General features: G+C 51.1%; 4 protein-coding genes across 4 annotated transcripts; 2 read left to right on the plus strand and 2 right to left on the minus strand.

Annotated features, from left to right (window-relative positions):
* Positions 1 to 1,215: 1,215 nt before the first annotated feature.
* Positions 1,216 to 1,743, minus strand: TMEM258 (transmembrane protein 258; the record flags this gene model as incomplete). Its single annotated transcript, XM_082000212.1, has 3 exons — positions 1,216 to 1,342; positions 1,429 to 1,538; positions 1,693 to 1,743. The coding sequence occupies 3 exons, from the start codon at positions 1,741 to 1,743 to the stop codon at positions 1,216 to 1,218; spliced, it is 288 nt and encodes a 95-aa protein (XP_081856338.1).
* Positions 1,744 to 2,667: 924 nt separating this feature from the next.
* Positions 2,668 to 3,816, plus strand: FEN1 (flap structure-specific endonuclease 1; the record flags this gene model as incomplete). Its single annotated transcript, XM_082000584.1, has 1 exon — positions 2,668 to 3,816. The coding sequence occupies one exon, from the start codon at positions 2,668 to 2,670 to the stop codon at positions 3,814 to 3,816; it is 1,149 nt and encodes a 382-aa protein (XP_081856710.1).
* Positions 3,817 to 9,601: 5,785 nt separating this feature from the next.
* On the plus strand, positions 9,602 to 10,634 carry LOC309405443 (olfactory receptor 5J3-like; the record flags this gene model as incomplete). The annotated part of the gene is given in 3 exon segments (XM_082000213.1): positions 9,602 to 9,649; positions 9,651 to 9,995; positions 9,999 to 10,634. Coding segments are annotated over 3 exon segments (1,011 nt in total). The 5' UTR covers positions 9,602 to 9,619.
* Positions 10,635 to 15,837: 5,203 nt separating this feature from the next.
* Positions 15,838 to 16,836, minus strand: LOC309405730 (olfactory receptor 5T7-like; the record flags this gene model as incomplete). Its single annotated transcript, XM_082000586.1, has 1 exon — positions 15,838 to 16,836. The coding sequence occupies one exon, from the start codon at positions 16,834 to 16,836 to the stop codon at positions 15,838 to 15,840; it is 999 nt and encodes a 332-aa protein (XP_081856712.1).
* Positions 16,837 to 22,647: the final 5,811 nt, after the last annotated feature.

The following is a 22,647-nucleotide window of genomic DNA, read 5'->3' on the forward strand; positions in this document are numbered from 1 at the left end:
CCACAAACACAGCTTGTATCACCCGCCATGCTGCCCACCAGACAAGCGTTTATTCTTGCTTTGCATCCGAGGAGCCACACCAGCGCGTTACCTGGGAACGCTGACCAGAGGCTGTTCCGCAAGCGCTCTTCCCCCCAAGCCTGCCCAGCCGCTGCCGCCATCTGCGCGCCTCAGGAGCACGGAGCCTGGCCAAAGGGAGGGAGCGGGCCTGTCCGTCAGCTCCATTTCTAGCACAGGAGGTCCCTGGCACGTGCTGCCGACAGTAAGTGAACCGCCTCGGCGCGGTCCCTGCCCCACTCCACTTTGTGAGAAGCCACAAAGCTGCTGGGTCAGGATGAGAACAGGCACAGCCTTCCAGAGAGGGGGTGAGGGCATGCAATGCTAATAAAGGTTGAGGGATATAAAAAAAGCAGGCTTAGGAAGAAGCAGGAAGCACTTATTTTCTAGAGTCTAGCTGTACTAGGGCACAAGGTGGCACTGAAACACTTCTGGGCATACACAGCTGTGGAAATCTATGATAAACACAGTGCCCATCCCAAGGCACGTGGATCTTGTGTCAATATCAAAGAAGTTTAGAAAAGCCAGGTGAAAAACAGTATCTAAAAGGCAAAGCACGAGTCCAAAGGCAGATGCATCACAGAGCCAGTTTTATTCAGGTTTGGTTTGTCGGGCTGCCAGAAGTGACTCGACAGGAACACAGTCCATACCTGCCGTGGGCTTTGTAGATGAAGTATAAAAGAAATACAAAAAGAGCTTCTGCCAGGCTTTCCACCTAGAACCAAATGAGAGTGAAGAAGGTGGGGGAGACAGCATTCCCCAGGCTGGCACCGGGGCCGGACCCTGCTGCTACTAAAGCCACAGAGCAAAGGACAATACCCGGCACGCACAGCTCCTTCCTGCCTCAAAGGGGGCTGAGCGCCAGTTCTGCCCGCAGCCGGCAGCTGTGGAGCACTCTCCAGCTAAGTTACCCAATAGCTGCTTTGCAGCGCAGGGTAGCTGCGATGTTTAAGCCCAAAGGCTGCTGTTGGGATGAGGGCAGAGCCTTTTGCGCATCCTAACTTCGTCCCTGAAGAAAGGCGGTTTTTGTAAAGCGCAGCTGTCACAGGGCCGCGTTTCCAGGACCCCCCACCCAGACACACGCAGAGCGTGAAGCCCTCGGGGAACTTACAGCCACAGGGAGTCACAGGGCGGTACCGGTGCTCCTCCGCCCGGGCCTCAGACGTAGATACCGACCCACAGCAGCAGGAAGAGGACGCCGAAGCCCATGAAGAGCGAGGCCACCAGCGAGATCAACAGCTCCTTGTAGATGTCCCGCGTGTACTTGGTAGAAGTCACCTCGTAGCTGCAGCCCAGGGGTCAAGGCGACAACGGAGGCAGAGCAAGAGGAAGCCCCCCGCCCCTCCCCAGCCCCCCGACCACCGGGGATACACGAAGAACCAGGCGGTGAAGAACATGCCGATGGCCAGCAGCACCACGGTGAGGTGCGGGAAGACGGCCGGGTTCACCGGGCTGGTGTATCTGCTCATCGCCTCCAGCTCCTGCGAGGACACGGCGAAGGTGAGCGGCACCGCCGGGGGACGGGACGGGCCTGTGCCGGCTCACCAGCCCCTGACCGCGACCCCAGCTCCCCGTCGCGGCTCCCAGTCCTCACCATGTTGCCCCGGCCCCCGCTCCGCTCCGACACGTCGCCACCGCTCCCGCCGCTGCCCACCGGAAGCGGAAGATAGCGCGGGCGCGGGGCATGCTGGGGAGGGTGGGCGGGGCCAGTGGGAGCCGCTCGCTATTGGCTCCGCCGGCGCCCGGCGGGCATTGCGCCTGGAGCGCGGGAGTGGTGGCGGTATCTCGCTGCGGGGTAATGGCGACTGGGGAGGCCGTGGCGGGCTCGGGGGGGAATAATGGCGGCTGGGGAAGGCTGAGGCGAGAAGGAGATGGATAATGGCGGCTGAAGGAGGCTGAGGCGGGCTCGGGAGGGAATAATGGCGGCTGAGGGTGGCTGAGGCGAGAAGAAGATGGATAATGGTCGCTGGGGGAGGCTGAGGCGGGCCCGGGGTCGGGGGGCAATGGCGACTCGGGCAGGCTGAAGCGGGCCCGGCGCGGCTATATGCGGGCTGGGAGAGACAGCAGCAGAAAGAAGTGGAGGATAATGATGAGGCTCGGGGAGGCTCTGACGAGAAGAGGAAGATAATGGCGGGTCCTGAGGGAGGGGACAGGACGGTGGGCCGGGAGAGGCCGAGGCGGGAAGAGGGGAATAATGGAAGTGGGGCAGGGAACGGTGGGCTGGGGGAGAGGGAAGAGGGGTTAACGGCAGGCCTGGGGAGGCTGTGGCCGGGAGAAGTAATAGTAGATAGGAGGGTAGTAGTGAAGCTGGGAACGGAAGAGTAATGAGGGCTGGATGGCTGTAACGGTGGGGCTGGGAGAGGCTGAGGTAGGAAGGGCGGGTAATGTTATGCTGGGGAGGCTGAGGTGGGGGTGTAATGGTGGGCCGGGGGAGGCTGAGGCTGGAAGCAGGGTGATGGCAGCCAGCGGAAGCTGCAGCCCATGGGGTAATGGTTTGCAGGGGAGGCGGCCACCACCCTTTGCCCCCCCCAGCTTAGGTGGCACACCACCACCCCCAGCACTGCATGTGTGCAGAGGCTGATCCCAACATCCTCTTTTCTGTTTCCCAGGATGGGAATCCATGGCCTGGCCAAGCTTATTGCCGACGTGGCTCCTGGCGCCATCCGGGAGAATGACATCAAGTCTTACTTCGGCCGGAAGGTTGCTATAGATGCCTCCATGAGCATCTACCAGTTTCTGATCGCTGTGCGGCAGGGAGCTGAGGTCCTGCAGAATGAGGACGGCGAAACCACAAGCCACCTGATGGGCATGTTCTACCGGACCATCCGCATGGTGGAGAACGGTATCAAGCCGGTTTACGTCTTTGATGGCAAGCCCCCGCAGCTGAAATCGGGGGAGCTGGCAAAGCGGACCGAGCGCCGGGTTGAGGCTGAGAAACACCTGCAGGAGGCTCAGGAGGCCGGAGAGGAGAACAACATTGAGAAGTACAGCAAGAGGCTGGTCAAGGTGACCCAGCAGCACACTGACGAGTGCAAGAAGTTACTAACTCTGATGGGCATCCCCTACGTGGAGGCGCCGGGGGAGGCCGAAGCCAGCTGCGCTACCTTGGTGAAGGCTGGGAAGGTCTATGCAGCTGCCACGGAAGATATGGATTGCCTGACCTTCGGCAGTCCCGTGCTGATGCGGCATCTTACTGCCAGCGAGACAAAGAAGCTTCCCATCCAGGAATTTCACCTGAACCGTATTCTGCAGGATCTAGACCTGACCTGGGAACAGTTCGTGGATCTGTGTATCCTCCTGGGCTGCGACTACTGCGAGAGTATCCGCGGCATTGGGCCCAAGCGTGCTGTCGAGCTCATCAAGGAACACAAAACCATTGAGAAGATTGTTCAGCAGATAGACACCAAGAAGTACCCTCTGCCCGAGAACTGGCTGCACAAAGAGGCCCAGAAGCTCTTTCTAGAACCTGATGTGGTTAACCCTGACACCGTAGAGCTGAAGTGGACCGAGCCGAACGAAGAGCACCTTGTCCAGTTCATGTGCGGGGAAAAGCAGTTCAACGAAGAGCGGATCCGCAATGGGGTCAAGAGGCTGAGCAAAAGCCGTCAGGGCAGCACGCAGGGCCGGCTGGATGACTTCTTCAAGGTGACGGGCTCCATCACGTCAGCCAAGCGCAAAGAGCCGGAGACCAAGGGGTCAGCAAAGAAGAAAGCCAAAACTAACAATGCCGCAGCCCCAAAGGCCAAAAAGGGAAAATAGCCAAACTGGCCAACCTCAAACCCCTGTGGCTGGTTTTTGTGCTCAGCCAGGAATTTTAGGCTAATAACAATCGGTTGTCTTTCTGTCCTGCGTGTTAGTGCTAAGAAGGTTGCTGCTAAAGTGCTTCCCAACAAGGCTAGGTTAGTGATTCGGATACGCATCTTCCTGCGCAGCAGTAGTAGCGTATGAGGCTAGGAGGGGAGAGAGCTGAAACAGCCCCAGCGTGGCCGGGTTGGAGGGGCGAGAAACCAGGGAGTTGCATTCAGCAGTTCATCGGTTCAAGACTTTTGATGAGGCATCCGCTGGGACCGGAGGCGATACCTAGGCTGTTAAAGGGAGGTGGAGGATCACAAACACCCTCTCTGATTTAAGACATAAAAAGTTGAACAGCTAGAGCAAAGTGGGTACAAATAATAGATTTCTGCCTGACACAGTCCATCCAAAAAGAGGTAGGTGCAAGCAGCAGAGGCTGAAGGAGAAACCAGGGAGATGTGAATGGAAGGCAAGCTGGAGTTGGGAAGGAGACTTGAGATAGAGGTAATCTCCCTTTAGCAGGGATTGGATATAAGTTCTTCCTTCCCTTACTGAAGTCACTGTGTAAAAAAAGCTGTAATCCTGATTCCAGCAAAGTTCTGTCTCGCTTTTAGTGTGTAAACTGAGGACAAGCTGAGCTGAGACTGCAGCTCTCCAAGCCTGAATTCTGCTACTAGATTCTGTTTTATGTTTAAAAAGAAAAGTGTTGATATACCTAGAATGGAAGCCCATTCGCTCCCTGTTTTCATGGGCCATCCTTCCATGCTGTACACACAGAGACGGGTCCTGTTCTAAGAAAAAAAAAAAAGACAGTGCCTCTTTTTCTTATTTTATTCTGTATTTTGCGTAGTCTTTTTCTCCTGTCAAAGCCATGTGCTGAGTTTTGTTTTCAGAATAAAATTTATACAGAAATACAGTGTTTCTCATTCTCTGGAGGGCTGGCTTAAATCTTGTTGCTGAAGGCTGCACAGGTGAAGAAAAGTCCCAGTTTTAGAGGGAAACCAATTAGTGACAACAGCCAAAAAATCAAGCACAGGCCTGAATACAGAACATTTGAGTTTTAATCCTGGTGTTAACAGTGGCTTTTGGATGCTTTGTAGACATCAAAGATCTGTGGGCCAGCTCTCTGCCAAGCTAAATAAGAAGCTGGGCTTGTTTCACAGGGGCCTTCCATTAGTTTTGCTAAAATAATCCTGATTTTTTTTTTTAAAGCCACCTCAGAAATTTTCTTAAAGGGAGCATGAAGAATAGCAGTGCTGTGCATGGAGCTTCTCAAGTTGGACGTCCTGCCTGGCTGCAACTCACCGTGTGTGTGGGAAGGGGCACCCGGAGCAGAGCATCCAAAACTTACCAATCTGCTTCTCTGAGCTGGTGGTTTTCACAAGGCTTCAGCTTAACCTTAATTCTAACCCCTAAGCTGGAGATATTTTGACAAGAGGGAGCCTGGATGCTTCAAACGAGGGCGGCTCTGGCTGGTGTGCTTTGAGGTCGACATCTGTGCTCCCCACAAGTATCAGTGCGGCTGTCGCTTATCCCATCATGTTGCTTACAGAATCTGCACCCAGGAAGCCGGGAAAGCGCTGCGGGGAAAATCAGGTTTTAAAATCAGCATGGGGGGTGATGTTTTATCACCTGTTCTGTATTTTTATGTATTTAACAAGGCTTCTCTCTGAGTATTTGTGCTTTCAACCCTGAATCCTTGTGGCCTCCTGTCATGCTGAGCCACAGTCTTTTTTTCCTTCATCTAGAAAAGCCTGCTCAGACAGTTTAAGCAAATTCTAAACATCCTGTCACTGTTGTTTTTTTTTTTTCTCTTCCACTGGAGAAGTGGGGCCCAAGTTAAGTTCTTGGTGCAGTTTTCCCAGGAGTTTCCCAGTTTAAGGTAGAGCCTCGCCGGGCAGGTTAGTTTGATCGCCTGGCTCCTCTGGGATGTTTTAGTGTTCACCACATCCCGCCCCTTCTGTTCTTCCTCTCCCACCTTCTTCCTCCCATGTTTCCTCCAGCCCCGGTTACCTTCCATCCAGATTTACTTGGTCAGCAGGGTAAGTTATCCCTATGCTATTATATGTGCGATATATAGTAGGCTATATTGTATGTTATATAGTAGGCTGTACACTATTACAATAGGCAGTAGACTACCTACTAGATGAGTTTCAAATGATGAAGCTATTTATCTTTTGAAATGAGTTTGTGTGGAAAGGTGTTGGTGAAAATTGATTGAGATACATCTTCCTATGATGTTACTAAGATCTGTTATCCATAACTGATACTCACCTGGTAGTTCGTAGTGGTTCAGATGTTTTATCTACTCAGATTTCATTACTTACGTTATTTCATTTCAAAATGCAGTAAAGACAAATTGCATTTTCTCAGCGTCTGTTCTCAAGTGTTTCAATCCGTAATTTGTCCTAACAGGAGCTGCTTAATTAAATATTCCTATCTGATCTGTGAATACCTTCATTGTCACCACGTGGAAAGGGACAGTGGAATGGTTTTGTGGTGTGGGAAGGAAAGATGATTAAAAAATATATATATTTGAAAGTAAGAGTCAGGAAAACGCTTCTAGCAAGGAAGTAAAGTCAGTCAGCAGCAGGAAGAAGAAACTGCAAACTTACTGTCTTCAACTTGACCCCAGTCTGCATAACTGGTTGCAGAATCCTCCTTCGTCCTGCCCACTTGCTGACCCAAAGAGCATTTACATTCGTCGCTTTATTATGTATCACATCATTACGATGCCAAGAATAGCTCAAGGAATGAGACAGAAACGAAGTATTTCGAAGAAAGTCTAACTGCCTTTTCGCTTACCTTTAGTTTACTTAAAGGAGCAACGTCAAAGTTTGCTGCCTACCGTTTTGCCATGGGAGGCACCCAAAGCAAGCAACCTTTAAATGAATATAATTTCTCTAATGAACCTCGGGTAACATCGTAAGCATGGTTACTGCGATTACAGAAGCACGGTTTGCTGTTCGTACACTTGGCTTGTGCCGTTAACGCTGAAGTACACGTTACGCTCCGTCCCTTTGGGTTGGCAGCGCGTCTTCCCTGCCTCCACGGCTTTCCTGGGTGTATTTTGTGTGGGGTGCAGCTGCAGTGGGGATCTCCAGGCGCGGAAGTGATCAACTGGAGAAAGGTTTTTCTAAGTCCAAGCTGTAAAAACTGTTAACACGTGCAGAAAGCGATTTACGTGTCCATTTGACTTCGGTTACAGCGCTGGTGCTTTCAGCTATCATCTGTATAGTTTAAGTGAAGCTCTAAACTTGCACAGTCCAAACAGGAGAATAAATCCCCAACCCTGGCGTCCCATCAAATGTTATTTAGCAGACTTGTGTGGCTTCTTTCCCACCTGTGGCTCAGCACAGATGAAAACTTCCCCCCTCTTCCACATCAGCCCTGAGCAAGGAAAGGTTAATGAGCCTTGCGCCGTCAGCTGGGGGGGCAGCACCCAAGTCCAAACTTCTTCCAGACTCTTCTGGGAGTTTCTAATGATCCCCTCGGTGGCTGGTGGGAAGCTTTTCGCTCAGCTGAGGGATTTTATGGATGAGGGACAAAGAAGTAAATAAATCCAGAAGCCATCGCCCTGCGCCGGCCCTTTGGGACAACCTCATTGCCCGCTCTGGTCAAAAAGCCGAGGCCACGCGCCGTTCGCTTCTTGCCGATGGAGCTGCTGCATTCCTCGGTCTCGCTCCCGAGCTGCCGCTTCCCTCCTCCCGTGGCATCAGGGCGATTTGAGGAATGGAGGAAAACGGGTGGTGGTTCTTCTTTCTGCCGCGGCAGGACGCAGGCAAACGGCAGAGAGGCACCGGCTGCCGGGTCGGAGCGTGGTGTTAGCAGGAAAGCAGGGCTGTAGGCTCAGGCTTCAAATGTTGAGTAAGATTAAACCCCGCAGCATTCAAGCCTGCAAGTTTACTGATTCAGGGCAAAAGCTCATTAGCAGAATATACCTGAACTCTATATTTTCCATGTCTCTGAATTCCTAGGCATTACCTTTAGGCTTTCTAAGTATGTGTCACCATCTTACTGTGATAAAACCTCTGAGAAAACATTTGAAAAGCTGCTCTTCTGCCCTGAACGCATATAAACTGGCTGGGAAAGATGGCTGGAGGACAAGCAGGACTGCGCTACGCAGCAGCCCAGAAAGACCTGTGAGGAAACCTTCATGTTTTTTTTCTTTAGGAAGAGTGAAAACGTGCTGCAGAGCCCAGAGCAACCTTCTGCCCGTGCTGCAACGTTATTCCTCATTTGCAGAAGGCAAAAGCTTGGTCCCAGCAGGAGGGTTGGGTGGATCTGTCACGGATTTTTGTGTATCAGGATGTTCAAGGGTCCTCAAGAAATTGTTTATTTAGTGGAAGGGAAAAGCAGCTGCAGCCAAACCCTAGAAATATCCTACCAGCTCTTTCTGGCGTGTCGGAATCTGGTAAATATTTGTAGAGTGCAAACCCTGCCTGCTAGAGAGAGAAGCAGGAACCTGGTTCAGCACCGGGAAGGCGGAGCGCAGCGATGGATCTCGGACGCCAGCCCGATGGGAGCCGCCAAAGCCGAGAGCGACCGTCGAGTAAGACGTGCACGGCTGCCCGGTGCGCGAGAACTGCCCACGGCATCCTCCCGCCCTGCCCTGCTTCCAGCCACGCCGTCGCCTGCCTGCCAGTTAACGTGGGTTTGGGTTTTCCCCCCCCTCCTTACGTTTTCTGTTCAAAACAAATGTTTCCACTACTGTTCATCACGCTGATGCTAATTAATACCCGTATCGCTGTTTGTACCAGAAGCAAGTCTTCGGGCGTATGAAGGATTCCTGACATCTGCTGTGCCAGGAGGAGTGAGTAACTGGGCCTGGAGGGGCTTCCGTAGGAAAAATACTCTGTGCAAGGTGTGGCATGGTTTGAAAATGAAGGCACCAGTTTTATTTCTGCTATTTGAGCCTTCTGATAAGTGTGGGGTGGGGTTTTTTTCCCCTCCTCACCTCCTGAATTCCCACGAAGACAGCTAACAGCTTTCTATTGCATATATAACACATTAGGTACAATTAATTTCTTAGCTTCACAGTTGTGAAGAACAGCTTGAAAATGCCTTCTCCTGGCTGGAGTGGGGAAAAACATGTAAATAATAATTGAGCTGGAGCAGACAAAAAAAAATTAAGTGTAATAAAACCCTGTTTTGTCATGATTTGCAATACCGGAGGGGAATATTTCCCTCTGTGCGGGAACCTGACCCAGATTATCGACAGGAACATGGCAGCCCAGCGAGAGCAGGCTGCCTAGCGCGGGAGCTTCTGTCCCGGGCTGCCCAGTGACGCTCCCGAGCCCCTGGCAGCTCACCCGGCGTCGGCATGGGCAGCTGGGACCCGGCGCGGCCGATCGGAGAGGGCACGGTGGAGTCGGGGCTCCCGGGGTCATGGTGACTTACGTGTATTTAGTTTTCTCGTGGGGAAAATGAAACACCTTCCTTCCCCTTTTCTGCCTCCTAATGAAACGAGAGGACAAGTTTGCAAATTCTTCACCCCTTCTGCAGTTTTCATTATTGGATGATTTGTGTTTGGTGTGGTTTTGTGGGTTTTTTTAAGGAAAAAACCTAGTTTTTTGATTCAGCCTCATGATTAAAGAGAGTAAGGACAAAATGCAATTTCTGAGAGGTTTTGGGTGAGCGGCTCCGCCTGGGAGGATTTGCTGACAACCTAAGCACAGTTAGATCTTGTCTCGAGTGTCAAATCTCTGTACCTGTAATGAATAGTCTAACAGAGTACTTGCCGACAGCAGCGTCATACACAAGCCATGCCATGGCGCTCTCCCGTTTCGGCCTGTTCTCCTCCTTCCAACAGGCACGCCGCCGTGAAGTGTGGTAACATGGCTCAAGGCAATCGCACCATGGTGACCCACTTCCTCCTCCTAGGACTGACAAGCGAGCCTAAGGTGCAGACTCCTCTCTTCCTAATCTTCTTAATGATTTATCTCATCACCCTGATGGGCAATCTTGGGTTGATCACGTTGATCAAGACGAACCCCCGGCTGCACACTCCCATGTACTTCTTCCTCTGCAATCTGTCTGTTGTTGATCTTTGCTACTCCTCCATCTTTCCTCCAAAGCTGCTTATCGGCTTCTTGGTGGAAAAGAAAACCATTTCTTACTCTGCCTGCTTTCTCCAGCATTTCTTTTGACTCGTGTTCGCGACCACAGAGGTGCCCTTGCTGGCTGTGATGGCGTACGACCGTTACGTAGCCATTTGCAACCCGCTGCACTACGCTGTCTCTGTGCCCAGGAGGGTCTGCCTTCAGCTGGTGGCCGGGTCATACGCAGGGGGGATTTTGAACTCACTCATCCAAACGTGTTGCTTGCTGCCGTTGCCTTTTTGTGGGCCCAATATCATCAACCATTACTTCTGTGACACTAACCTTCTGCTGAAACTCGCCTGCTCTGATGACCGCCTCAGTGAGCTTTTGCTTGTAACCTTCAACGGGACCATTTCCATGTCTGTGCTCTTCTTCATCATCACCTCCTATGTGTACATTCTCTTCTCCATCCTGAGGATTAGGTCTGCCAAAGGAAGGCACAAAGCCTTCTCCACCTGTGCCTCCCACCTCCTGACCGTTACCTTGTTCTTCGTGCCCGCAGGGCTGAGCCACATGCAGCCGGGCTCCAAGTGCTCGCTGGAGATGGAGAAAGTCACCGCCGTGTTTTATACCCTCATCGTCCCCATGCTCAACCCTCTGATCTACAGCCTGAGGAACAAGGAGGTCAAGGACGCTCTTAGAAAAGTGACAGCAAATACCATTTTTGCGAGTTGCTGCGAGTAGCTGAAGGTACCACCGAGGGGTGCTGCCAAATCTCGTGCCCCCCAAAGCAGGGACGACCGAGTGCAACCTCTTAGAGACCTCGAGCAATAGGAGCTGGGACGCCAGGTCTCCACAGAGAGAAGAGGGGGGAGTCACCTGTTGCTTAATGTTAATTTGCACATGGCTGCATCTGAGTTACTCCAGACGTTGTCTTTTTCATAGCTAAAATAAACGATCCGTACTCCGAGCGTGATTTCTTTTAGATGGCCGTAGAAATCATGACCTAAGCATACCCACTGTTTTGTTATAGCAATAAGCCAAGCTTTTTTTTCCTTACCCCCCTCAGATGTAAGAGTCTACCTTGTGGATACTTAACATAGAGTAAAAGCAGCATGCAGCTGAGCAGGGGCCATTTTTCTTAAGAGACCGCCGCAGGAAAAGGTGGTGGTGGGGAGATCTTTATAACACTTACCTCTCCTAACAGCTTGCTTTGTCCTCCGCTTGGACACGAGAGGGTCTCATCTCAGGTTAAGAGTCATTCGCGCCGTTTGCATTACGCGGCGTGGCTCGGCGAGCACCCGGGACCAGTAACTCCCCACGGGAAGGCAAACTGGGAGCTGAAGGTGGCCATGACACAGGGCACAGTCCCTCAGGTCCCGTTGGTAGCCCAGGGGAAAACAAGGGTCAAATTCAAGCCAGGAAAGACCAGGACCACAAACAACTCTGAAAGCAGTTAAAGACCCGAGGCTGAGCTTAAATAGTGCCCGAGCCCTGGGCAGGGGGTGCGGGTGGGGCCCCCAGGTGATGCTGGCCATGGCAATTACGGTGGCTGCACTCCCTGGGAGGCAGGAACTGGGGGTTTTTCCCACCCAGTGCCCTAAACCCAGCCGTATCCAGCCTCTCTGATGTATCCCTAAGCGCAGAGCGTGGCGGGACGGAGCAGAAAGGAGCGATGAGCGATTCTCGTCCCTCCTTCGGAGTCAGGCAGAATAAGGCACTTCTGATGTCACGTTTGCTGGTTTTGGGGGAAATTGTCCAAATGCCTCTACTTTCCATGAAAACTCCACCGGCGACTTTGATTAAAAGCTCTGTAGCCTTTCACTTCCCGGCAGCTTAAAGCTGGGTTTAACTGGTTGCCGTGGCACATGTTCTTTATTCGTTACGCTTCTTTTGGGAAGAACCACGCCTTACAAAGATGCTTGTTTTAAAACATAAAATTTATTCACTTTGTCATTGTACGAGCTACATGTTCTTCCAGAAATCGTGTAGTTCATTAAACATTAAATGTTAAAGAAAACTTCGCCCACAGGTTTCTTTAGAGCACATTCTCTTTGGGAAAAATGGCTATCAAGCGGGCGATGGCAATATCAGCGACGGTTTAGCTCCAACCCGAGCATCCCTCGCGCGGGCAGTACTTTCGGTTTACGCAATCCAGACGCAAAACGTCGTGGTACCGTTTCGGTTTCCCCAGGAAAGCGCCGACGATCGTTTTGATCGGGAGAGCTGCGGGAGGGTGGGCAGCTCGCAGAAGAGGTGGTTGACGCTCCCGGCCCCGCAGAAGGACCCGCTCCCCGCCGGGACGACGTGCAGCAGGGAGGCGAGGATGCCCGTGGCGCGCACCAGCACCATCACGCCGTGGCAACGCGCCCCGGACACGGCGGCGGCGTAAAGCAGCGGCTCGCACACGGCCGCGTATCGGTCGTAAGCCATCAGCCCCAGGAGGAAGCGCTCGCAGACGATCAGAGCAAGGAAAAAGTAAATCTGGGCAAAGCAAGCCAAAAAAGAGATGTGGCTCCTCCCCAGCAGGAGGGTCTCCAGCGCTTTGGGGACGACAGCGGGGGAAAGGCAAAAATCTATGAGAGACCAGTGGGTCAGGAAGAAATACATGGGGGTGTGGAGCTGGGGGTCGGCGTTGATTAGCAGGATCATCATCGAGTTCCCCAGCACCATTAAAACACACGGGGACAAGAAAATTGTAAAGGCGGCAGTTTGTAGCTCCGGGGCATCCGAGAAGCCCAGGAGGATGAAGCCGGACAGAGCAGTGAGATTTTCTCCATCCATCATTTCTCTAAAATGAATTTGCACAGAAATAAGATGAATCAGTGAAATAAATCTCTAAGGGATAAATACTGTGGAATCGTTGGAGTTTAATCCGTGAAGTAAAGGCCACAGAAGATGGTGTATTCTTTGGAAAAATCCAAGGCAACAATGCCTCTGCCTTTAGCCGAAGCTTTGAAGTCCAAGAGGTGAAGGTGCTAATCGCACTCAGATATTAACAGAGAATAATTCTGCCACGATTTAGACACGTCGTAGTAATGATACACTAAGAAATACAAAAATGTTTATTCAAGTGTAAAGAGTCAAATAAACACATTCCAAAATGTGGAAAACAGAGAAGATAGAGATTCTCCCTTTTTTTTTACTTTTTTTTTTTTCCCCCCCAGACTGGATCAGTGCTCTTCTGTGGCCTCATTAGTTCTGGTGCAGCCTTTTCATCATGAAACAAAGCCACGCGCTTGAAATTGTTCGGGGTTTTGGTTTTTGGGGGTTTTTTTTATTATTATTTCTAAATTTATCTGCTTTAAAAGAAAAACCCCTGCGTGTTCTGGGCCTCCGAGCTTAATAAATTGTTTTAAATAATAAAAAAATCTTTAAACTCTTGCCAGGCACAGAGGGAGCTCCCCGTGAGCGTGAGCCCGTGCCGCAGGACTTCACAGGGCAGGAGCTTTTCTCCCGAATTCCCTTCTCATCTCCACAGGAACGCGGGAAGCTTCAGCCACGTGCACAAAACAGCGGCATTAATTAGGCTTTTGTTTCGGTTTGTTTCACGAACTGATGATTTGAATGCAGATTTTAAAAAAAAAAAAAAAAAAAAGGGGGCACCGATGTAACCCGAAATTTAAAAACACGGGCTGCTCCTCGTAACTCACTACACCAAGTCCCACTGCCACAAGAAGGGGCTGGTGTAGGTTTTCCAGGCGTTAATCCACACGAACGTGTTTTTTGCAACACGAAGCGTACAAACGGCCGAAGGGAGAAATCCCTCGGCTCCCAGTGGGAGCGAAGGGCCGGGCAGCGGCTCGTTACGGGGTCGCAGGGGGAGCAGCGAAGCTCCGGGCTGGGTCTTCTCGTACCCCCTGCGCTTGCTTAAAACCACCGCCAGGCACGTGAGAGGCAGCACAAGGGCCACCCGCCGGAAGCGGCCACCCGTACCCGCCCGGTGGAAGCAAAGCGCCGGCCGCGGCGGCCCCTCGAGGAGCCCGTCGGGGGTCGGAGCCGCGCGAGGTGGGGGGTGCTCGGGGGATGCTCGGGGGATGCTCAGGGGTGCTCAGGGGATGCTCGGGGGATGCTTGCGGGATGCTCGGGAGATGCTCGGGAGACGCTCGGGGGATGCTCGGGGGTGCTCGGGGGGTGCTCGGGGGGTGCTCTGCCAGCGCCCGGGCCGGCTGGCGGAGAGGCTTTATCCCAGGTGAAGTGTTACCTCAGATCTTTGCGCAAGCTGCTCTCCCTCAGGACCCTCCTCCAAGCTGATAATTGTTTTGATCTCCTCAGCGAAAGCCCCTTTTGACTTCAACCCCTCCCCAAAAAACCTTTCTGGCCGCCCCAACGCCCCCAAGACCAGCTCTCCTCTAGAGCCCTGCCCGTGCCACCACCTGGTCCTGCAGAAAGAGAAGTCCGGGGCAGTTTGCTTTTTATTTATCCAACTAGCGCAAACTTCTGTATTGAAAAAATTAAAAAAAAAAAAAAAAAAAAAATTCCCTTGGTTACCAACAAGGAGATGTGATCGACGAGCTCACGTTGCACTGAAGGGTGCGGAAAAGAAACCTAACGGAGCATCCGCCGCGGGAATGGTTTGAGTGTGGCCACGGGGAGCCCTCGCTCCAGCAGATATATTTATTTCCATACACTTTTACGGGTGTCTGCGCAGCGCACTCGGCGTTTGCTCAAACAGCTGCTCTGAGGATATAGCAGAATTAACTCAGCTTTACCCGTTTTATTCTGATGAATCCTGAGTGCCGGTGTTCCCTGAAAGCTTCTGCTCGTTAGAGAGACGTTATAAAACCCTTCATACAAATTTTAAATGGCAACTTTGTCCCAGGCGTTTAGAAAACACAAAGGACCGGGCGGGTGGAAGAGAACAGCGAGCTATGAAAGTGTGGGGGAAGCAAGATGTATAGATGGTTTTAGAGATTTTTAACGCGAATTTGGTTTTTTGCTGGAAGGCACCAGACTATTCGTCCTGGAGGTGGGTACTGGCGGTGGGTAGAAAAGGATTTTCTCGTGGTTTTTAATTTCTTTCTTCCCTGTTCGGCACTGGCCTAAACCTAAGGCTTCTGAAGTGGGAAAAGGAACACAATAGCAGGGGGGAAATAATAAATTTCAAAATTTATTTTTGGAAAAAAGATGTGGAAGGCAAAATAATCCACTAAGGATGCCTGCTTGGGTAGGGCGGGCGTCTGCAGGGTAAATAACGCAGCTTGAAGCCCCGGATCCGGACACTTGGGCACTGCACTCGCTCCGTCTCCGTCGTAAGGGGAGCCCAGGCCACCAGCACCTTGGCGCTTCAGGGGGGAGGAGGACCCGAAACCCTCCCTCCCGCTCCGGCTCTTTCCACGCCTGGTTAAATTCACGGCCGAGCAGAGGCTCAAAGGTGTCTTGTCCCCGCTTACCGGGAGTGCTTTGACAACCAACACACCGTCACAGCATTATTTCACGCCACCTCACTTTGTGGTCTAGAGCTAAAACCCCATGAAAATTCCGTTAACATCCTCCTAATACCAGGGCCATCACCGAGGGACACCCATTAACCGAAAAGGTGAGCGGTCAGGCGCTGGCTAGTTGGACGTTGGCAGGGCAAAGCCACCACCTGCCTTCTCCCTTCAGCTCTCTGAAGCCTGGCAGGCAGTGGCTTATTATTTTTTATAATATTTTAATAATAAATAATATCTATTTCAACCATGTTTAAATAACCTTTCCCTCGGATAGTAACTTTCCGCCCAATGGATGGTCACCGTCAGGTCTCGGGCTACAGCCGGGGAAGGTCCCGTCCCTCCTAGCGCAGCGCGTAGCCGTGGTTCGAGGAGAAACGTGTTTTCGGGGTGTCGTGTTTTCGGGGTGTCCTGCTTCCAGGTGCGTTTAGTCCCTCTGCTTCTTGAAGGTGCAACGTCTAACCCTCGTCCCTGAAGGTGCAATATCTAAACCCTCCTTCTTGAAGGTGCCGTATCTAACCCTCCTTACCACGGAAGGGTAGCCCTCTCCTTTCAGCTGAGCGGGAACCACGGAGGGACAAGGAGGAGAGGACTCTACCTTTTGCTTTCCTCGCGGCGTTCTTCACGTCCGCGTTTCTTAGGCTGTAGATGAGCGGGTTCAGCATGGGGACTGCGACGGAGTACAGCACGGAGACCACCTGGTCACGGTCCGGGGAGTGCCTGGAGCCGAGGCGCAGGTACGTGAAGAGGGAGCTGCCGTAGTACAACGCGACGGAGACCAAGTGAGAGGCACAAGTGGAGAGGGCTCTGTGCCAGCCTGCCACCGAGCGCGTCCGCAAGACGGTGGAGAGGACGGACGAGTAGGAGACGAGGATGAAGACAGTGGTGCTTAGCACGTTGAACCCCACCATGGCAGAAACCATCACCCTGTTGACGCGGGTGTCAGAGCAGGAGAGGGCTAGCAGCGGAGGCACATCGCAGAAGAAATGATTGATTCTCTTGGACCGGCAGAACGGGAGGCGAAACGTGGAAACGGTGTGTACGGTGGAGCTGATCACACCAGCTAAGTAGGCGCCAGCCAACATCCCAACGCAAAGCCTCTGGGACATGGCCGCGGCGTAGAGCAGCGGGTTGCAAATGGCCATGTAGCGGTCGTAAGCCATGGCGGCCAGCACGTAGCACTCGGCGGTGGCACAAGCCGCGAAGGAGAAAAGCTGAGTCGCACACCTAACGAAGGAAATTACCTTTTTCTCCACTAAAAAATGCAGCAAGCTCTGAGGGATGATGGTGGAGGAGTAGCAGATGTCCAGGAGAGACAAGTGGCCTAGGAAGAAGTACATGGGGGTGTGTAGGCGCGAATCGATTCTGATTAACATAATTACTCCCAGATTTCCTATTAGAGTGAGCAGATAGATGGCAAGGAATAAGACAAAGCATGTCACCTGCAGGTCTTCTTGGTTTGTGAAGCCCAGGAGAATAAACTCGGATGCAAACGTATTATTACCTTCAACCATATTGGATATATAAGCAGTTCAGCTGCTTGATGTCTCTCGAATGGAAATGCTTAATAGCAGCTGTCAGTAACGTTACGAATGTCAATTTTTGTCTATCAAGCAGTTACACCACTTTAAGTCAATAGAAGGTAAATTCTCTTGGAGAGAGGAAAAACTCAAGTTCCCGAGGCCTCAGGTAAGCGCATACAACCACCAGCGACGCGCTTGGAAGTGGGTGGATATTTTAAGGCGAGGAAGGCGGGCGATACCGTACCAGAATAAAGCAGAAATAAATTGCGGGGCTTTCTCATAGTTCCCCTCAAGCCGTTTGCACCTGGAAGTCCATGATTTTCACAATAACTGCTGGGAAAATGAAATTATTTCTCACATTTTGGGGGCTCCCAGTCCTGTGTGAGTACACGAGGGATAGATACCTGTTCCCCGTGTCCCAGGAAAACCATGTCTAGGTGAAAGCGCTGGAAAACGCAACTTTTCTTAGCGCAATTGTTCCTCGGGTAGGATGGTGCAGTAATAAAAACCAGGATTTGTCTTGCCTCAGCTTTGCTTCAGACTCGATGCCTAACCTGGAGATGAAAGGCAAATTCAGACGCGCTCTCTCTGCTCGCCCGGGAGACATCAGCAGCTCCTAAAGTCACACTCTGTGACAGATAGAATAAATAAACATTGATTTTTTCCTGGATAACATTAATCTTCGCTTGACAGAGTTACACCAGAGGGCAAAGCCGGCGGGCGTGCTGCCTGGCACCTGACAAACGGACCCCAACGTAGAAGTCGGAATTATTTGATGGCCCTTTGCTGAAGGGGTGAGGTTCACCTCCAGGTCCAGAGATCTCATTTCAGCTGTCTTGTGAGCAGCATGTCTGGTCTCCTGGTGTTATTAACGGGGATTTAGAGCCGCTTTTCGCTGCCCACGTAGAGATGCCGGAGGCCAAGCGGAGTCTGAGGCACCTGCGCGGCGCTGGGAAGGCGCGTTACAGATAATGAAAATTGAGCTGTTTGGTTCTGGAGCTGAGCCCTCCCCCGGCATCCACCTGCCTAGATGCAGACATCTACTGCCGTGGGAGAATTGACCTGGATTTCACAATCAAGCAAGGCTCGCCCTCAATTTTTCTCACTTGACAAGCCAACGGCTTCGTGCGAAGCCATCCAAGATGTAGGTATGGAAGCCGGGAAGTTCCTACAGCTGCAGCTTGTGCCGTGCACGATAGCTGCCCGCCGGGAATCGCTTCTCCCGGCAGCTTGAAGACACTGTCCGGAATGGAGATAAATTAAATTAAAAACCCGTACCTTGTTGCCTTGGGCTAGACATCGTGCGTGCTGGCAGCCAGCTTGTTGGTCCACGCTCCGCTAAATAACGGCCAGCAACCCCCCGAATATTGGTCCTTGTCCTCCCCGGGGAAAGGACCTTCCTTTGCGGCAGCCGCCTTCCCATTCAAATTCGGCGAGATCCCGCACCTCTGGGACAAGCCAGCGGGAGACCCCAGCACTCGGCGAGCCGCCGGCCGCTGGCCCGCGCCAAGAGCGAGGGCTCCTGCAGCCCGAACCTCCTGGCGAACGCAGCAAAAGCCGCCGGCATCGGGCGGTTTAGGAGGGACGGCAAAAGCAGCCCGTGCTCAGCGCCGCCGGCAGCCCTCCCGCCCGCGCCCCGAAGCCGGGCAGCGGTGGGACCGCATCCGGCGGGCGCCGCGGGGTTTTGAGGCCAGGGGTTTCTTCCCCTTTGCTCTCGGGTCCAGTTGCAGCAGTTTTTTATCCTCGGGGCTGCCCCCCCGGCTCCGGCTGGAAGGGTACGCCGTGCCCTCCGCCAGGCAACACCAACCGGAGCGTCGCCCTTCGCGGTGTTCACAGAGCTGGGGGTACAAAAAAGAAAAAAACAAAAAACCAAAACCAACCCCCAAAACCCCCAACAAAAAGTCAGGGAATAATGTCTTAACCTCCAGGGAGCTGGCAGACCAAGCGATGCTCAGCCCCTGCCCACCCACAGGGGTCCCGGGACCCCCCACCGCCAGATCAAGATACAGCCAAATTTTTGGGTTTTTAAAATTAATGACACCAGGAGGTGTTATTTGAACAATACCAACTCAAAAATGTTGTGTTTAATAGTTTCATACATCCTAAAAAAAAAAAAAAAAAATCCCCAAAATGGTTTATTGCCGTTCCTGCCCCAAGCGCGATATCTGTATTCAAAACCTCTGGGGTTTTTTTCCAGCGTAGCTCTTCTTGGAAGTGTTTGACCCTCAGACTGCTCGCAGTGAGAAAGCCAGCACTCCCTTTTTTCAACTTATGCTGATGTTCAGAACGAACAACAAAAAAAAAGCGCTTTAATTTTCAATCTGATGTATCTGCCTTTATATTTCAATCAGAAAATCTAGCTATGCTTTGCTCCCAAAGATGAGAGGCGGCTGCACCGACTGCAGTTCCTTCCAGGAAAGGACAAAAGTCACCTCTTCACCTGCTCAAAAAAAAAAAAAAATAGGGAATGACCCTGGTTTTATCCACCTAGCCTTCAGCGTTTCACGGCGAAGGGTGGGCTTCTGCCCCGTGAAGGTCACCAGGAGGGATCCGTCATGCTCACCCAGGGACTGGGTAACTATATAGGCAGCCTCATCCGTTTAATTCGGCATCCGAGAGCCCTGAGGGCAGCTGCTCACCTGGGAGCATTCAGGTAGCGAGGGATGCGATTTACCTAAGTCAAAAACAAAAAATTAAATTCTTCACCTACATGGGATGAAAGTTCAGATCTCTCTCTATATTTTCATTTGCCTTTATTGCAAAACCCGGGATAGCTTGGTCAGGAGTAAAGCTGTGCTGTAGGGACCCTTTCTGAGAATGATCTGTAGACCTATCGGAAACAATTGACGTAGGAGGTAATAATTTAAAATACCAGGAATTATCATAGAATCATAAAACAGTTTGGGTTGGAACAGACCTGTCAAGGCCACTCAGTCCAACCCCCCTCCCGTGAGCAGGGACATCTTCAACTAGAGCAGGTTGCCCAGAGCCCCGTCCAACCTGATCTGGGATGTCTCCAGGGATGGGGCATCGACCACCTCTCTGGGCAACCTGGGCCAGGGGTTCACCACCCTCAGTGTGAAAAATTTCTTCCTTAGATCTAGTTTGAATCTCACACCTTTTAGTTTAAAACCGTTATCCCTTGTCCTGTCGCTACAGGCCCTGCTAAAAAGTCTGTCTCCACCTTTCTCATCAGCCCCCTTGAAGTCCTGGAGGCTGCAGGAAGGTCTCCCCGGAGCCTTCTCTGCTCCAGGCTGAGCCCCCCCAGCTCTCCTGGCCTGTCCTCCCAGCAGAGGGGTTCCAGCCCTCGGAGCATTGCTGGGGCCTCCTCTGGCCCCACTCCAGCAGGTCCGTGTCTCTCCTGTGCCGAGGGCTCCAGAGCCCTCATACAGAATCACAGAATCACAGAATCACTAGGTTGGAAAGGACCTTTAAGATCATGAAGTCCAACCATTAATCCAGCACCACCATGTCCCCTAAACCATGTCCTGAAGCGCCACATCCACACGTTTTTTGAACACTTCAGGTTGTGCATGGTTAGCCGTGCGCATGGTTAGCCACTCATAAGGCAGAATGAACTTGATAATCTAGACCTCATTCAACCTGAAGCCTCACCCAAGAATTGGTGGAAGAGTGGTCAAGCATTGGAACAGGGAGGTGGTGGAGTCACCATCACTGGAAGTGTTCAAAAAACGTGTGGACGTGGCACTTCAGGACGTGGTTTATTGGGCATGGGGTGTTGGGTTGACGGTTGGACTTGATGATCTCAAAGGTCTTTTCCAACCTTAATGATTCTGTGAACAGCATTAGGGGGGAAAAAAAAAAGGCAATTTAAAGCATCATTTCTCAATGCAAGGGGAACTTGGTCAGAAGTTTGTTCGAACATCCAACATTGCCCGTTCGGTTTTAACAGGCTCCAGAGCTCAGCCAATGCTGAGAAAAGAAATGATCTAAGTGGGATCAGCCAACTGCAGAGGCAAGAGGATGGTATTGTTTTATTTATACGCTATTTCCCAGCTTCCTGAACAAGGACAAGGCACTTAGAGAACCGAGGCTTTCTAGCACATTAAAAAAAAAAGTTTTCATCTAAAATAAAAAAGAGCCGATATTTCCAACAATGTCCGATAGATGGTGACGATGTATAAGAAATCCTGATCAGCACTTTTCTAGCCGCTTATTTAGCATTCCCCTCTCCAGCACTCCCTTCTGGTACCTCAAAGTCTGTTACGGCCATTTCGCATCTCTTGGGGCTGACAACAGAACACAACGGTACACAGCAGGAACAAAAATAGGTCGTTCACGAATAAACAGGCACGGGTTTTATTCAGAAGCGAATGAAACGCAACTTTTGAGAAGGAAAGGATATCTAAAGAACGGGTATATCGGTGCCCTGTCATGCCTTGCCAGCAACAGAGTTGGCTTCAGGCTGGTAACTTTAGTATCAAATAAATTAATAAAATATTAAATAATAATAAATAAATAAATATAATAACAATAGAAGTTCTAGGTGCTGACCAGGGTGACATCACTGTTTGGGTTATTTTCCACTGTGTTGGAGAGTTTTTCCCCCCCACTGTTGACAACACAGCTCACATCAAGTGACCGGAGGTGGAAGATCCTCATCCAGGACCCAGCCAAGCCTCCTCCGCCCCAGACGATCATCTCTCATGGTAGGGTGATATTATCAGGGATGACTCTTAACCTTTGAGTGGTGAAATGCTAACGACACATAAAAGTTATTTGGGGTGGGGAGAAAATACTGTGGTCACTGTTCCCCCGGCGGCGTTGCATTTTCACAGCAACCATGAGTTTCTCTTCGGAAGAGGGTGAGAGGTGGGTGCTGCCATTTCTGGCAGGAGTTGTTTCTTGCATAAAAAATAAAGACTGTTTTGGTGGGGGTTTTTTTATTGCACTCAAATTTTTTTTTGTTGTAGTGTGTTTGAGTGGGATTTTTTGTTTTGTTTCTGGTTTTTTGTTTTTTAAATTTTTGCAAATCTCTGGATGCAAACTCCTGACAATATTGTCATCGTTGTTTTTAACAAACCGCTGTGGGCATAAATTAGAAAACTAATTGGAGCTTTGTTTCAAGGCTTTGAAAGGCAGAAATTGGGGTGGGTTGTTGCCTAAAAAGAAGTGAAAAAGATCAATTTAACCCCACTATTTAACTCGGAGGCTGGGTTTCAAAGACCAACCTATTTGAGAATTTATATTTCATCCACTTGGCTTATTCACTATGTCCCATTACCCCCTCACTGCATTAAAACTTCAAAGTTTATCCATTTAGGTCTTGTGCTTCCATTCTTCCTAGGAAGAGCTTTTCACAGGAGCTGCCTCCCATACCCAGCCCATAAATCACTGAGCGCCCGAGCGCCCAGCACCGCCCCTTAAATTATTTGGCATTTCTCTGGTATAGACATTTTTCTACTAAAACCAACAACAGCATGTCCCCTGTCCCTTCATTTACTGAGCAGGTATTACAGCTAAATTGAGGCTAGGGAGTGACAAGAAAAATGAGTGATGTGTGTTGGCATACGCACATTTAACACAATAATATACTGCATTATATATAGTATCATATACATTTAATATTGTATTTTTATATATACATATATGTATATAGGTGTATAACTTGCCATTCATAGGACCAGAGACTTCCTAAATGTCCGTTCTGAACAAGAATTATTCTACATCCCGCGCAAAGCAGGGCTGACTTCACAGCCACATCAGGTGGCTCACGGCCTCATCCAGGCAACTTTTTAACATCTCTGTAGGTGGAGAGATCCCGTATCAGGTTTTATGGAG

This window comes from Phaethon aethereus (genome assembly GCF_964289735.1).
Source record: "Phaethon aethereus genome assembly, chromosome: 5".
In the NCBI taxonomy this organism is placed as follows: Eukaryota; Metazoa; Chordata; class Aves; order Phaethontiformes; family Phaethontidae; genus Phaethon; species Phaethon aethereus.